This window comes from Tamandua tetradactyla, chromosome 18 (genome assembly GCF_023851605.1).
Source record: "Tamandua tetradactyla isolate mTamTet1 chromosome 18, mTamTet1.pri, whole genome shotgun sequence".
Classification (NCBI taxonomy): domain Eukaryota; kingdom Metazoa; phylum Chordata; class Mammalia; order Pilosa; family Myrmecophagidae; genus Tamandua; species Tamandua tetradactyla.
Window position 1 is genome coordinate 32847397 of NC_135344.1, and position 14148 is coordinate 32861544.

Below are 14148 nucleotides of genomic sequence, written 5' to 3' on the forward strand. Positions count from 1 at the left end.
GGTGTCCTGCCCAGGGATGCTTTAAAAGATCTGACCTTTGTGGAAGGGAAGTGGGAGCAGAAGGTCTCTGCTGAGATGACCAGGTTAATGGGCTCTGGGAGTATGAGACGCTGTCCCCCTTGTTTGGAGGGAGTGTGTGCCTTCAGCTCCCCTAATGGATTCTCTTTCTGAGAGTCATTTCAGCCTGGCTGTCTGTGACCTCAGACATGTTACATGTTCTAAGAGACTCTCCAGAGCCACCCAACACACCAGAGTTACACTTTCCCCACTTTGCTGTAGAGAGGTGTGCAAGTGATATGTAGGTTACTTTATACAACTTAAACCCTAGAAGAAGAATTATGTATTGAACCAAAAGGAGATTGTAGGAACCTGGAGTGGCAAGAGACCTTTGAGGACAAGGAATCCTATGCTCTCATTTCACAGGAAAGAAAACTGAAACATAAGTTAGTTTATGTTTTCATGCAATCAAATATTTTTGAATGCCTACCGTGTGCTGGACGCTGCAACAGGGGCTAGAGACGTTGTTGTGAAGCAGACACACAGTCCCTGCTCTATGGAGGCAGCTGGTAACTGCACATGGTACAGAGGAAGAAGGGGCAAATGCAGGGGTCTGGGAGAGCAGAGGACCGGAGGAGCTCCCCAGGCCTGCAGGCTCTGGGAAAACCTTCCTGAAAGAGAGGCATATGTGCTGAGACCAAAGAAGAGGAGGAGCTAGGCAAAGAGAGCTGTAGGAGGAGTATGAAACCTGAGTGGGGGCATGGAGAACGTAAGGCTTCTGAGAAGGAGAAAGGAGTTCCGGGTTGTTAGAGAGTCAAGACTGACGAGACTGACCAGGAGAGTGACGAGATGCCGGTCTGGGCTGCGTCTTGCAGAGCTTTGTAAGCTATGTTGAGGATTTAAACTTGATCTACGAGGAGAAGCCATTGAAGCATTTACACAGGAGAATGTGATAGGTTACATTTTAGAAGAACCCCAGCGGCACGGAGCGGAGAATTGACAGTAGGAGAAAAGTGAGCATGGGAGCAGGGAGCCCCGCTGAGATGCTGTTGCACTTGTCCAGGAAAGAGATGATGGTGACTGGTTATGGCAGTCAGGATAGAGAAGTGAAAAGATGTGCAACACACTTGGAACCTCACCTCAGATATACTTGGAGGGTGAGCAGATTGTATAGCGCAGGCTAATCCTACAGTTTCCCTAGGCTAGAACTAGACAAATTTCTGCGAGTGAATGGTTGAATGACTCGCGGCCTCTTTACTCATCCCAAAACAGGAACAGCGATAGTTTTCCTTACTGGCGCTTAGCAGAGAACATCTTCATGAATATTTGTTACAGGTCACTTCTTTTGATAATTTAAGCAGCAGTGATTTGCTTTTAGCTATTCCATTAGCATTATTAATAAAAGGTGCCAACTGAATGTTTTGTAATATGGGGATGTCAAGAGATACTAATAGTTCTATTGATTCAAATTGGTTGGTTGGGGGTTGAGGGTAAGTTGAGATTTTAGATTTTCTTTTGAAATTTCTTAGGTAATTGAGAAATTAGGTAAGAAATTTCTTACCTAAAATTTCTTAGGTAATTGAGAAATTAGTTTTAAACTTATTTTTGAAACACTTTCAAATTTATAGGACAGTGACAAAAATAATACAAACCCCATACAGAGAATTCCAATCCCCATACCCCCACCCCTGCTACCTAGATCCACCAGTTTTGTCACCTTTGCCATATTATCTACCAGTCTATCAATCCATCTATCTCTTCATCTATTTGCATATCAATCAATCCATTCTCTGAATGCGTCAGTGTGTGTTGTATATATCATGCTCATTGGACACTTAATATTGCCATATACATTTCCTAAGAACAAGAACATCATCCACTTACGTATCCACCCTAAGAACAGTTACCAAGTTCGAGAAATTTAACATTAATTGTTCTAGTTTCCTAGCTGCCGGAATGCAATATACCAGAAACAGAACGGCTTTTAAAAAGAGGAATTTAATAAGTAGCTTGTTCACAGTTCTAAGGCTGAAAAAGTGTCCCCATTAAAGCAAGTCTATAGAAATGTCACTGGGTGGTGGATTCTCTGCTTCTCGTGGCTACATCGTTCTCCTCTCTCAGAATCTCCTTTTATAAGATTCCAGTAAAGTAATCAACACCCACCTAGAATGGGTGGAGACACATCTCCACCTAATCCAGTTTAACAACCACTCTTGATTGAGTCACATCTCCAGGAAGATGATCTAATTAAAGTTCCCAGCATACAGTACTGAATAGGGATTAGAAGAAACGGCTGCCATTACAAAATGGGATTAGGATTAAAACATGACTTTTCTAGGGTACATACATCTTTTCAAACCAGCACACTGATATAAAACTTATAATCCATATTCCAATCTTTTCATGTCCCAATAATGTCTTTTTGAGCCTTCTCAACTCTCTTGTTAGATCCCTTGTTAGGATCAGGTACTGCATTTAGTTGTCATTGTCTCTTTAGTTGCTTGCTCTTTTTTAGGTTGTGGAAACACGTATATAACCTAAACCTTCCACCTTATCCATGTCCACTTCAATGAGATTAATACCATTCAATGGGATGCATCACATTCATTGTGTAGCAGAACGGTGACCACCTTCTGTTACTAAAACTTTCCCCTTTTTCCAGATAGAAACCTTGTACCCATTTTGCATTATCTCCCCTCCCTCTGCCTTGCCCCAGGCAACCTGTAATCTAATTTCTGTCTCTATGAGCTTGCTTCTTCTCTGATACTTTCTTTGTAGTTATGGGACTTAAATTTAACATCTTAAGTCTGCCCAAATCTCTTTTGCTTTGATACCAACTTCAAAACTGTACACAAACTATGTTCCCATGCTCCTCTGTCCCCCAGCCTTTAGGTACTTCTTATCACAAAACATGTTTATGCGTTGAGTCCAAAACCAATTTCTCATTACATCTTATCTCTTTGCCTTTTTTACATCCTGTAGAAAGTAAAAAATAGAATTACAAACCAAAAGTACAATAGTACTGGCATTTGTATTTACTCTTCATTACCCTTGGTGAAGATCTTTATTCATATGACTTCGATCTATTGTCTTTTCCTTCCAACAGGGAGAATTCCCTTAAACTTCTCTTGCTGGGTGGGCAAGTGGTGATGGGGACCCTCCTCTTTGGCTCCTTTGGGAGTACCTTCATCTCTTCCTCACTTTTTTTTTGGACCGCCGCGGCTCCCCGAGGGTCAGCAACCAGCGCCAATGCCCATCAAGCCGCGACAGACCCTCTTCCTCACTTTTGAAAGACCATCTGCCAGATGTACTATTCTTGGTTGGCAGTTTTTGCTTTCAGTGCTTTAAATATGTCATCTTACTGCTTTCTTGCCTGCGTGGTTTCTGATGAGAAATCTGAGCTTACCCTTATCGCGGCTGTCCTATATGGGATACATTGCTTTTCTTTTTGTACTTTCAGAATTCTCTTTATCTTCGATTTGGCAGTTTGATTTTAGTATGCTGCGGCATGGGTCTATTTGGGTCCATCCTGTTCAGAGTTCGCTGAACATCTTGGATGTGCTTATTCATTTCTTTCATTAAGTATGGAAAGTTTTCAGCCATTAATTCTATAGGTATTCTCTCTGCGCTTTTCTTCTCCTTCTAGGAGTCTCACAATGCGTGTGTTCCTCAGACTGTTCAGCAATCTTCATCATCCTTTCTTCGGTCTTTTCCTCAGTCTGAATGATTTCAGTTGTCTTCAGGTTTTCTGATATTTTCGCCAGCTCCAATCTGCCATTGAACCCCTTTGGGCAGTTTTTAATTTCTGTTACTGTGGTCTTCAGCTCCGTTGGGTTCCTTTTATAATTTCCGTCTCTCTATTGCTATTTTCTTTTCCTGATTTCCTTTCTTTTCCATATTTTCCTTTAGCTCCTTGAGCATATTTAGGTTCATTTTGTAAGTCTTTGGTATGTTTCAGGTCTGGTCTTCCTCGCTTATGGTTTGTAATGTTTTAATTGTCTTCTTTGCCTGGGTTGTTGCTCCTGTTTCTTTGTATGTTTTGTAATCTTTTGTTGAAACCTGGACATTTTGATATCTTAATGGGTATAGACTCCTAGGTGTCTGTTCCTTAGGCTTGTATCCAGCTAATGCTGTAACAGCTTTTCTTGAGTGTCAGGAGCTAACATCAAAAGGGAGGAAGGGGGGACAAATAAAAACACCTTTCTCAGAACTCGCAGATTGACCTGTATGAGTGCTCTTGTTCTGGGGTTATCCATGTAATGAGTTTAGAGAATAGCTCCAGGCCAAAGCATAGGTGTCTCCCTGATCCCTTCTGCATTTGTCTTATCTTGGGCATGAACATCTGACCCTGGAAATTCCCCCAGTTTACATGGAATGTCCCTTCTTCCCTAGAAAACAGTTTCTTCCTGTTCCCAGGCATTGCACTTTTTGTCCTACACTCAGTCATACCTTGTTCCAGACAGCCACCTGACTGTTCTTCCTGTGGTTTTTAGGAGAGCTCTTTGAGCTACATTCTACAGGCAGGGAAAGTTCTGGTACAGTGAGGGTGCTCAGTTCCAGACAGGTTGGGCTAGCCATACATGTTCCCAGTATGTACACAATTCCCTTTGGAACTGGGACCAGGGATCTGTATTCAGAGTATAGAGTGGCTCTATGCCAAGTTGATGAGGGACTGGGGAAGGGGCTAGCCAGGGTTCCACAAGATCCTACAGCCTTTAAATTGTCTTTTATCTTGATTCTGTACTTGTTCTTATTGCTCTAGTCCCATAACTGTTTTCTGGAGCTTTGAGAAAGATGTTTCTACTAGTTCTTGCTAGTTGTTCAAAGCTCCTGTGGTGGGAGGGGATGGTGCTCTGAAGCATCTCATGCTGCATCTTGATTGGGGCAGGATATGGAGTGAATACTAAGTGTTTTAACCACCTAAAAATAGAGATGTGTAAAGGGGGTTAAATTATTAATATATTCATTACGAGTCCATTAGCAGTATGATGTTTTATAAAATGTGAAGCTTTAGCCAACGAGGCCAGTCATTTAGCCACTTATTTTTTAAATTATTGTGTAGTATTTTTGTGCTGCTACCTAAGAAATGGTTCCAAGAAGGTGATGGCTTCCTGATTTGTCCTGTCCTAGGGATAGGGTGTGGAACAGGCAGGTGTTGAAGTTCCTGTGATGTCCTCAATGTTTCCCTCATGGTCCCAAGATGATCACTGTGGCACTAGTGGACGTGGCATGTGCATTCCAGGCAGTAAGACTGAGGAAGGCAGGAGGACTAATACAATGAACCTTCCAACTGGGTTAGACCCCTTTAGAGAGCCCATCCATCCACTCTTTACTCTCAGTAGCCATCATTAGATGTAAATGAGTCTAGAAAAGGAAGCTTTTTCTCTTTTTGCTTGTTTGACTATTTTCACCCCAATTACAGAGACGTTCTGTAAGTAAGGAAGAACAAGAGAATGGGGACTAGTTATATGACTGGCAGATGCTGCCATAAACATACAATCTGGAGAGCAAGGAAACCTCCCCTTTTTGTTTGTTCTGTACAGGCCATCGGAAATGCTAAAACAACTCGCAACGATAACAGCAGTCGCTTTGGGAAGTACATTCAGATTGGCTTTGACAAGAGGTACCACATCATTGGGGCCAACATGAGGACCTACCTGTTAGAAAAGTCCAGAGTGGTCTTTCAGGTGAGTGGCATGACTTGAGCCATTTATGTGTTTTTCCCATAGACAGTATTCTTGCTGCTTCCTGCCTCACCCTCTGTACCCAAAAAACATGTCATCTTTTGAGCCTGGATTTGGATGTCCTTGTTCCTTTGGTTTTCTTTACTTTCTTTCATCAATAAGTATTCAACTGGTATAGGAACTAGGCATCAAAATCTTTTATCTGGTATTCTTATTTTTAAATGGGGTATTGTTTTTATATTCAATCAACAAACAGATATCAAATACCTGGAAACTGCTAGCTCTGTGCTAGACACCAAAAGTACAATAAAGAATAAGACAGTCCTTTTCCTCATAGAGTTTAAAATCTTACACAATCACAATGTCTTGGATACAGGGTGTCAGCATTATCTAGGAGCCTTCTTTTATGGCAGCTTAATTTTTTAAAAATCGTGCTTGGTTCCACCCCCCTTACTTAGTTTCCTTTTCAAATGAATAGAGTTCCCACTTTTTCCGGGTCTTTATTCTTCATTGCTGTCTATCCTCTGTGCATACCAACTGTCCCCTCCTTCCTGGCTGTTGTCTCTGAGACCCTCTTAACCCCATCCCTGGCCTTGAGTGCTGGTCAGTGCAGCCTACAAGCCTGACAGCTGCCATCCCCCAGTGGCCAGCTCCCTTTTGACCTCTCATCACCAAACTGAGATGATGGTGCATGTCCTGGTCAGAGCCTGCCGTGTACTCATTCTTTCCTTGAGTGACACATCTCACATTTTGGCTGCCTTCGGAGGAGATACCAAAATTTCCTCAGCTATTTGTTTCTTGATGATGCCTGTTTCTGTGCTGATGCTCAGCAAACTTCTAACGAATTTTTTGCCAGCTTTTTTTTTTTTTTTTTTTTTTTACCCCCAGGCTTTCTCTCCCCCTGGCAGGTATGGTTTGACAACTTCAATCCTTTGTTTTGGTTGTAGCACCCAACACCCTGTGCAGGGATATAGGTCACTGTGCCTGTTGTGACTCTAGCCAGACTCTTCCCTGAGAACCCCTGAACTTCTTCTTTTGCCCTCTTTGTTCAGGCCACTTGCAGTCTCTCCTTTCCCAAACCATCCAGCTAATTTAAGGCCCGACTAGTCTTGAATGTCCAACAGAAATTCTCCTGACTGCTCCAGTCGGATGTTATGGCCAGGGCACAGTTTTTACTTCTAGTCTCCCAGAGGAGAAGGGTTGCTCACAGCGTGGAGATGGCAGACTGTAGAGCGTTAACCAAACAACAGGGAAATCTGTATGAGTGTTTGTTGATTGACCAACCCTCTGTCCCCACCCCCATTTGTTAGGTAAAAGTGATGTTTTACATAGAAGAAAAAATAAAATACCTTGGGTGCATGAGTTTATTTCAACAGGTAAAAATCCTCAGGTTGGGAGAATGACCCATAATAGTGAATGAAAAACCCGGAGGTGGGAATTAGAAGGTAGCACAGGCATGGAGGAGAGCGTCAGGAGGAGCAGCGGGCTTGACCTCCGTCACCGCAGATACACTGGGGTTAGAGTGGGTAAGGAACCGCCCTGGGCAGTCACTGCTCTAAAATTTGCCTAACCTTTTTCCTCCAGGCAGACGACGAGAGGAATTACCACATATTTTACCAGCTCTGTGCCGCTGCCAGCCTTCCAGAATTTAAAGAGCTCTCACTAAGTAAGCAAGCAGGCGCACGGCAGTGCCCGGGCAAGGCTGCTTCTCCAGGGGCGGGTGGCGCAGCTGGGGGCTCCAAGAGGAGGACTGCTCTGCCTCAAGCTCGCCCTCCTGGACTCCTGTCTCATCTGTACCCCTAACCCGGGCACACCACCTTGACCTCTCTGAACCTTGGCTGCCCAGTTACTAAAATAGGGTTAATTATACCCAGGCTACCTGCCAAAGAAAAGGTTTGAAAAGATAAGAGGCAGGGGGGCCAGAAAAGTGTTAGGTAGTACATAAAAGGCTTTCCATGTATTATTATTTTGAAAAATACATTTCCATTTTAAGCATCATAAGAATTGTCGTAACCCGAGGATCTAGAGATCTCTCTCATGCCCCTCACTTAATTGTTGCTGGTGTGTTTTGTGTTATATTTAAGGATTATGACTGGGGTGAAAAAAGAAGGAACGGGTGGGGATAAAAGCAGGGATAAAGTGTGGGCAGCTGGAGAAAGATATCGATAAAGCATAGGTATTGCTACAGAAGATAAGAGGAGGGCTTAAAATAATGAAGCTATGAGCTGCTGAGCCTTGGCCAGGCCAACAATGCTATCTCATCTCCACTGAACAGGTGTGGAGGCTTTCAGACACCCACACTTGTGCAGGGGAGGGAGGGAAATGGAGTGACAGAAAGCATCTCAACCGCAGCCTCTGGGGTGAGTCACCGATGTGCAGTGTTCACATTGGATGAAAAGGCAGCCTCTCCATGGGCCAGCATTGCCCCGTGTCCTCCAGGGCTGTCTGTTGAGGGTGCTGATGGGGAGCCAGTAGGGTTGAGAGCCAGGGCTAAACAAGCCAGCTCCAGTTCTGGGTACCCCAGGGGCACTGCACCTCTCCTTGGGGCCTGGAGCCTGTTCTCTTCTTGTATACGGGGCCTTTATAGGGGAGCGTTAACGGGCACCTGCTGCCAAGTCCTCAGAACCATCTCCTGGCAGAAGTTGTGTGGTGAGGGCAAGTCTGGGCCCATTCAGCCTCCTGGTGTCTATTTTGGGTGTGTGTGGGGGCAAGTCCAGCTGTGCAATTGGTATGAAGAGGTAGATATTAAGACATGTTGGTTGGTCTCTGTGCTGCTGTGAGAGACAGAGGCTTCTGAGCTTTGCTGTTCCTCACCCAAACCATAGCCCTCTTAGGGGCCTGGCACCAGGTTCACTCTGCCTGCTGCAGGCAATTATGGTGCAGGGCGAGAGGGCCTGTGCTGAGTAAGGTATAGCTGAAGGGAGGGAGAGGGTCTCATAAGAGGCAGTGTTTAAATTGCGATCCAAAGGAGGAAGGTCTGGATGACATCTTTTATTTGATTTCATGCTGTTCTGTAGTTGTTCAGTGCTTGTAGGTCTGATTCTCCCATGACACCATCAGCTCCCGGAGAGCAAGGAATGCATGTTACCTGCTGAACAAGGTGCAGAGCTGTCCTTGTTCGTAACCCTGCCCTGAGCTGGCACCTTGGGGCTCTGCTTTGGGGCCTGAGAGGCAGACCACATAAAGAAACCCTGCTTTCTGTCCCGGAAGAGACACGGCCCACCCTGGGTTATCCAGAGTCAGCCTAAAGGAGATGAAATTTTATTTCTCAGGTGAATTCTATAGGAAATAAACAGAAGCTGTCATTGCCTGCCTGGTTGTATCTGGACCATTTAGTTCTAAATGGAAATATAAGGTGATAGGGAAGAAATCCTCCTAATCGTTTTGCACTTACGTGGATTTGTTGAGGTGAAAAGTGACTTTTCCTTATTACATACCTTTTTGAGATACAGACTCCCTGGCTAGAGCAGTTGAAAATTACCAAATTTGATCAACTTTTTGCATTCTTTTGCCTATATGTGTCCTCTTAAAGCATCTTGGAGTGGTGTGAAGGGTCTTTCATAAGCTCATATGCTCTGGTGTGAGGCTGTCTTTGGCCTTGTGGGTGGACTGGCTGTGAGCCCTGAAGCTGAGAGGTTAGTTCCACTGGTAACTCCGATTGAGCAGCTGGAAACATCAAATCAGTGAAGGGCTGATTTCTTGCTCCTTCAAGACCCCTTGGCCCAGCATGGGTTTTGTGCATTTGCCTGAGAATGGAAGGAATCGATTTTCATCCTGTCATCCACACACCTCCTTTGTCCCATTGTTGATGGGACATATTCATATTCAAAATGAACTCATGATGAGCTTTTTTTGAAAAAGTCCAAAAGCTACTCTGCTCAATAGTAAAGCCATATAGGTATGAAAGACCCACTTTCCCTTAATACAACTTTCATGTAATAAGGAACAAATTCCCTTTGTTCTATTCCGCTTATGAGGATCTATTAGTAGAGTTTTGTAAACAACCTTTCTGACCTTGTACAGACCAAGCATAGCCTCCCAGGTGGGGCAGAAGCTTGGCTTGGATGGTGCAGGGCTCTGATTACAGGCTTCACATCCCCCCATGGTCTGTGTACTGCCTGATCCACTGTCTGCCTAGTGGACCAGTTAATAATAGATTTTGTGATGTATTTCTCCTTGGAAATACTTAGTAATGAGAGAGAGACAGAGAGAGAGACCCAGAAGGGATGGAGGGAGTCAAGGCTTCATGGGTCTGGAAGAAGAGGGGTGAGATCCCAGGAGGCGAACAAGGTGTAGGCAGACTGCCTCCTACTCAGACACCTGCCTGATTACAAGGATCTGGAGAGTGATGTCAATGGAAGCTATTGCAGACCCTAAAGCAGATGGAGAGGAGATGGTAATTCCTCTTAGATTCAAGTCATTTGGCAGAAAGTGCTGCTCACTGACCCAGGTGGCCCAGGTGCAGTTGACAGTCCTCAGCCTGAAGAAGTTAACCAGCTGGGCCTGAGTTTGGGAAGCAGAAGCAGGGGAGGTGGTAGGCTTAGAACAGCAAGCAGTGGGGCTCTGGCTGTTGACAATGAAGGGGCTTTGATAGGTCCAAAAAATGCCTTACTTCCCTTCCAGATGAAAGTTTAGTTTCTTCCTATGGATTCTCAAGTGACTATCTTTCTAATGTGTTCAGCTAACACTTATGATAAGTTAGGTTTTGTTATGGCCAAATCCGGAATGTTGTAGGTAAATAACCATCTGTACAATAGGGCAATCAAGTAAGTAATGGGCCCCCACCCCCATTAAAAACCCTGTATTTCTCAGTTTGCTTATTTGAAAAATGGGAATATATGCCATAGTAAATCTTCCTCATGTGGACCCTGTGAAAATTACCAAGTGAGGTGCTTTGAAAGGTGAATTAAAGGCAAAAAAGAATTGGTGCTTTAAGTCTTTAAAAATGTTTTATTTTTCCATGCCAGAGCTTGCAGAGTGGTTAGATATGAAAATACTATCTGACATGCAGACCTAACATGGTTTTCTTCATAAAAATTAACTTCTGCTGTAGCTGTAAGTGGCACAGGGATGAACTCTTCCTCTAGTACCCCAGTGCCTTGTCCTCTAGCTATCAGAATGTTTGTTAGTTCTGGAGGAAACTTCCCTCATAAAATACAACTGATATTCTGACTGTTCTTTCCTATGAGCTATGCAGTTTGGTGGTTAGAGCTCAGATGGTATAGTCAGCCTGGAGTTCAGAGCTGAGTTCTTCCACTTACCAACTGGGCCTGGCAAAATTCAGTTTGCCCTGGAGCGTGGAATGCAAGATGAAAAATGAGGAAAGATGGCGTGGTATGGGAGGCAGGGACCATTTAAGTCATGGGCAGTGGAAAGACCTGATGAATGACAATAAGGAAACTGGTGTTTCTGTAACATAGAGATGGGGAAAGAAACAACAAGCCATGAGTCTAGAGTGGCTGGAGGAGGCCACTTCACCAATGGTCCAGGAGGCTGTTTAAGGTCTTGGACTTGTGCCTAAGTGGAGTGGAGGCAGGAGCAGGACCTCTGAAAGGCTTTAGGCAGAGAAGTGATGTGATTTGAAGGGGTAGGAAGGCAGGGAGACTGGTTTAAGAGTCTTTTGGCCCAGTCCACAGGCAGCAGATGCTGAAGGTTGGACTCAAGGCATGGGCTTTCAAGAAAGAAAGGAAAGAGACTTATGAAATTCTTAGAAGGTCATATTGGGAGTCACGGTGTTGAAGAGAGAATGGAAATGCAATCAAGTTGCATCCTAGGCATATTTAATTTATGTGCATTCAACTATGCATGTTCAGGTCAAGAGAAAACAATTTAACTGATGTTTTCAGGGGAAAAGGAAAACTAGCCAGTGTCCATTTTGGCATCTTATTAATGTCAAGCATTATGCACTTAGAAATAGGAAATACTGGACAGGGTTGTATCACACAGGGGTGCTATATTTGATTTTCAGGGGTAATTTTTTTGCTTGCAGTTGTTGCCTTAAATGCTGACTTCAAGCCCAAACCCAGCCCTCTCATAAGAACTGATTTTTTCATACTCTTTGATATGCAGATAGCCCCTAGGGCTTGCTGCATTTTGCCCTCTGCTAAGGTTGAATCTGGTTTCTAAAACACAACCTGGGGCCCTCCATACCTGCTATCTCCAAGGCTATTACCACAGGGCTGGTTGAAGAGGGATTAAACTGTGGGATGAGAGCAAACATGCAAAAATCTCAATCTGTGTTCCTATGTGTGCCTAAGTAATTCAACTGTGCCCCAAATTTTGTAAAACCAACAAAACCACCAACCTGGGCAAATCACTGTCCCTCATTTGTCAAAGGAGATTGCCAGGCTAACTTTAATGTAATGGAAGTCTGATTCTAGAGTGAGTATATGTTTTACTTATGTGTATCAGATCCTATTTTAAATAGGTCTGTGGTGAATCTTATTGTAAATTAAGTTATCCATGAATTCTTTTTCATTTATGTTAACATGTTTTTGCATACTGGTTTTGTATAAATATAACAACTCATTCTATTGGTATAGTATAATTTTCTATCTTGTACTATTCGGCCTGCTCTCTCATTTGTCTTTATGGGAAATGAGAATATTAAGATTGCACTTCCAGCTGGGAATATAATTTGGGTTGGGAACAGCATACTAAGGAGGCATAAGTCCCTATTCGTCGATGAAGATTGCTTTTTGATGTTTAATGTCTTGCTTCCTTGCCTGTCACAGCATGTGGTGAGGACTTTTTCTACACATCACAAGGAGGAGACACATTCATCGAGGGTGTAGATGATGCTAAGGACTTTGAGAAGACTCGACAAGCTTTCACACTGCTTGGTAAGGAACTTCTGAATGGGGGAAAATAGGCCTGGAAGGGTGACTTCATGGAAAGTAGCAAAGCAAGGTAATGCCCCTCTTTGCTTGAGCTAATGGTGATGCCCTCTTGTCCTTGGTGAATGTTTTCCTATTCTCTCCCTCCATTCCTCCCTGGGGTTCCAAAGCTTAAGGTTTGGAAATTTGTTGACTTTTCTTTAAAATAAGGGTATGGGAGTCAATCTCCTAGTTATTGCAAAGTATTCCTTTCATTCCCTTGGGCCATTGAAGCCAGTGGTGGAAAACCTAGAATACCCATGTCTTCTCTTGCTGCTGTCTGGGTTTAGAGGTGGTGTGCTCTAGGGTAAAACATTCTACTGGGACAAAACCACCCATGTACCACAGTCATGCGACCAGTCAGAAGTAGATTGGAAAAGTCTGCTAGCTTTGTCACAAACACAATTGTTCCTTGTGTTAGCTCTGTTTGCATACAGAGCTTAACTGTGGAATCCTTATAACAGGAAGAGTTCTCTGTCTTTCTTTAGGGGTAGAAGGGGAGAATAGAGCTAGAGAAAATTGTATCCTTCCCTTATCAGTTTTGGGGGAGAAGAGACCCAGAGTGGTAAGGTGCATGATGAACCTTTCTTAACTGAGAAATTGAAGTAGTAAATTTGTGAGGGCTGCAACCAGAAAAAGGAAAGCTTGGGAAATCGGCCTGAACCCAAGATGTAACTTATAAGATACACCCTTGTGTTTTCCCCAGTCCCTTCCCTGATGGAATTAGAATATTTGGCTTATGAGCCACATGACAAACCCAGAACAGCATTTCATAGTTTCTTTTGTGAGAATCAAGGACGTGTTTAGTCCCTCCAATCTGTGTATGGGGAGAAAACCGGGACCTCCTGTGCTGAAACCAAGTGCTCTTCACTTGTCTGGATAACTGGTAGATAGATATGGTTTGCCTTTTGCACCCCTGAAATATCAGTCAGGAGCCAGAAATGACACAGGTTATTTCAAGAGAGAAGAATGAACATAAGCAATTGTTAACTAGAACAGCAGTGGGTAGAGTAGAAAGGGTAAAGGGGAACTCTAAAGGATCAAGAAGTCTCAGGTGCGAAAGAACAGCTACTATTTCTAGTGTTAGGAAGAGCAGTCAATAAATGAACTGTTGAAGGAGAGAGTCCTCCTGCCCTGACCCTAGGCTGAGGTTTTGATCCCTTCTCAGAAGATTTGGTTGTCACAAAATAGGAAGCCTGCTAGTAGTGAAGAAATTTGCCAGAGTATGTGGGCCAGCACTGTCTGTCTAAGCAGCCTGCAATTGCCAGGGACGTGGCCAGGCCAGAGCTGCTCAGAAGCAGCTCAGTGAATGAGAATAACTAAGGACCAGAACAGGGAAGGGAAGTACCTTCCCATTGCTGTCACCTTGCAAGGCCACTCCAGTGCCCTCTATTGATGAAGCTCGACAATTCAAAGTTGGCAAAGGAGAAATGTTTATAGGGTCCAGCTCCAGCATCAAAAAAGCAGGGGAAAAAAAGGATTTGAAGCTCTTGAAGTTCATAGAGAATAAACTGAAAACTAGTACCCCTGACTTACCTAGCGTCAAGTACCTGTTTTATTCTCCAGAGTTGGGGAGCAGGTTTGGAGGAGAC

At 43.8% G+C, this 14148-nt stretch overlaps 1 protein-coding gene across 3 annotated transcripts in view; it reads left to right on the forward strand.

Moving 5' to 3' along the window:
- The window catches only part of MYO5B (myosin VB), a 461360-nt gene that overhangs the window by 281171 nt on the left and 166041 nt on the right, over positions 1 to 14148 (forward strand). For all 3 annotated transcript variants that reach the window (XM_077135491.1, XM_077135492.1, XM_077135490.1), the window contains exons 6-8: positions 5541 to 5684; positions 7266 to 7347; positions 12416 to 12523. In XM_077135491.1, the coding sequence (XP_076991606.1) occupies positions 5541 to 5684; positions 7266 to 7347; positions 12416 to 12523 (334 nt within the window). The remainder of the gene's footprint in view (positions 1 to 5540; positions 5685 to 7265; positions 7348 to 12415; positions 12524 to 14148) is intronic.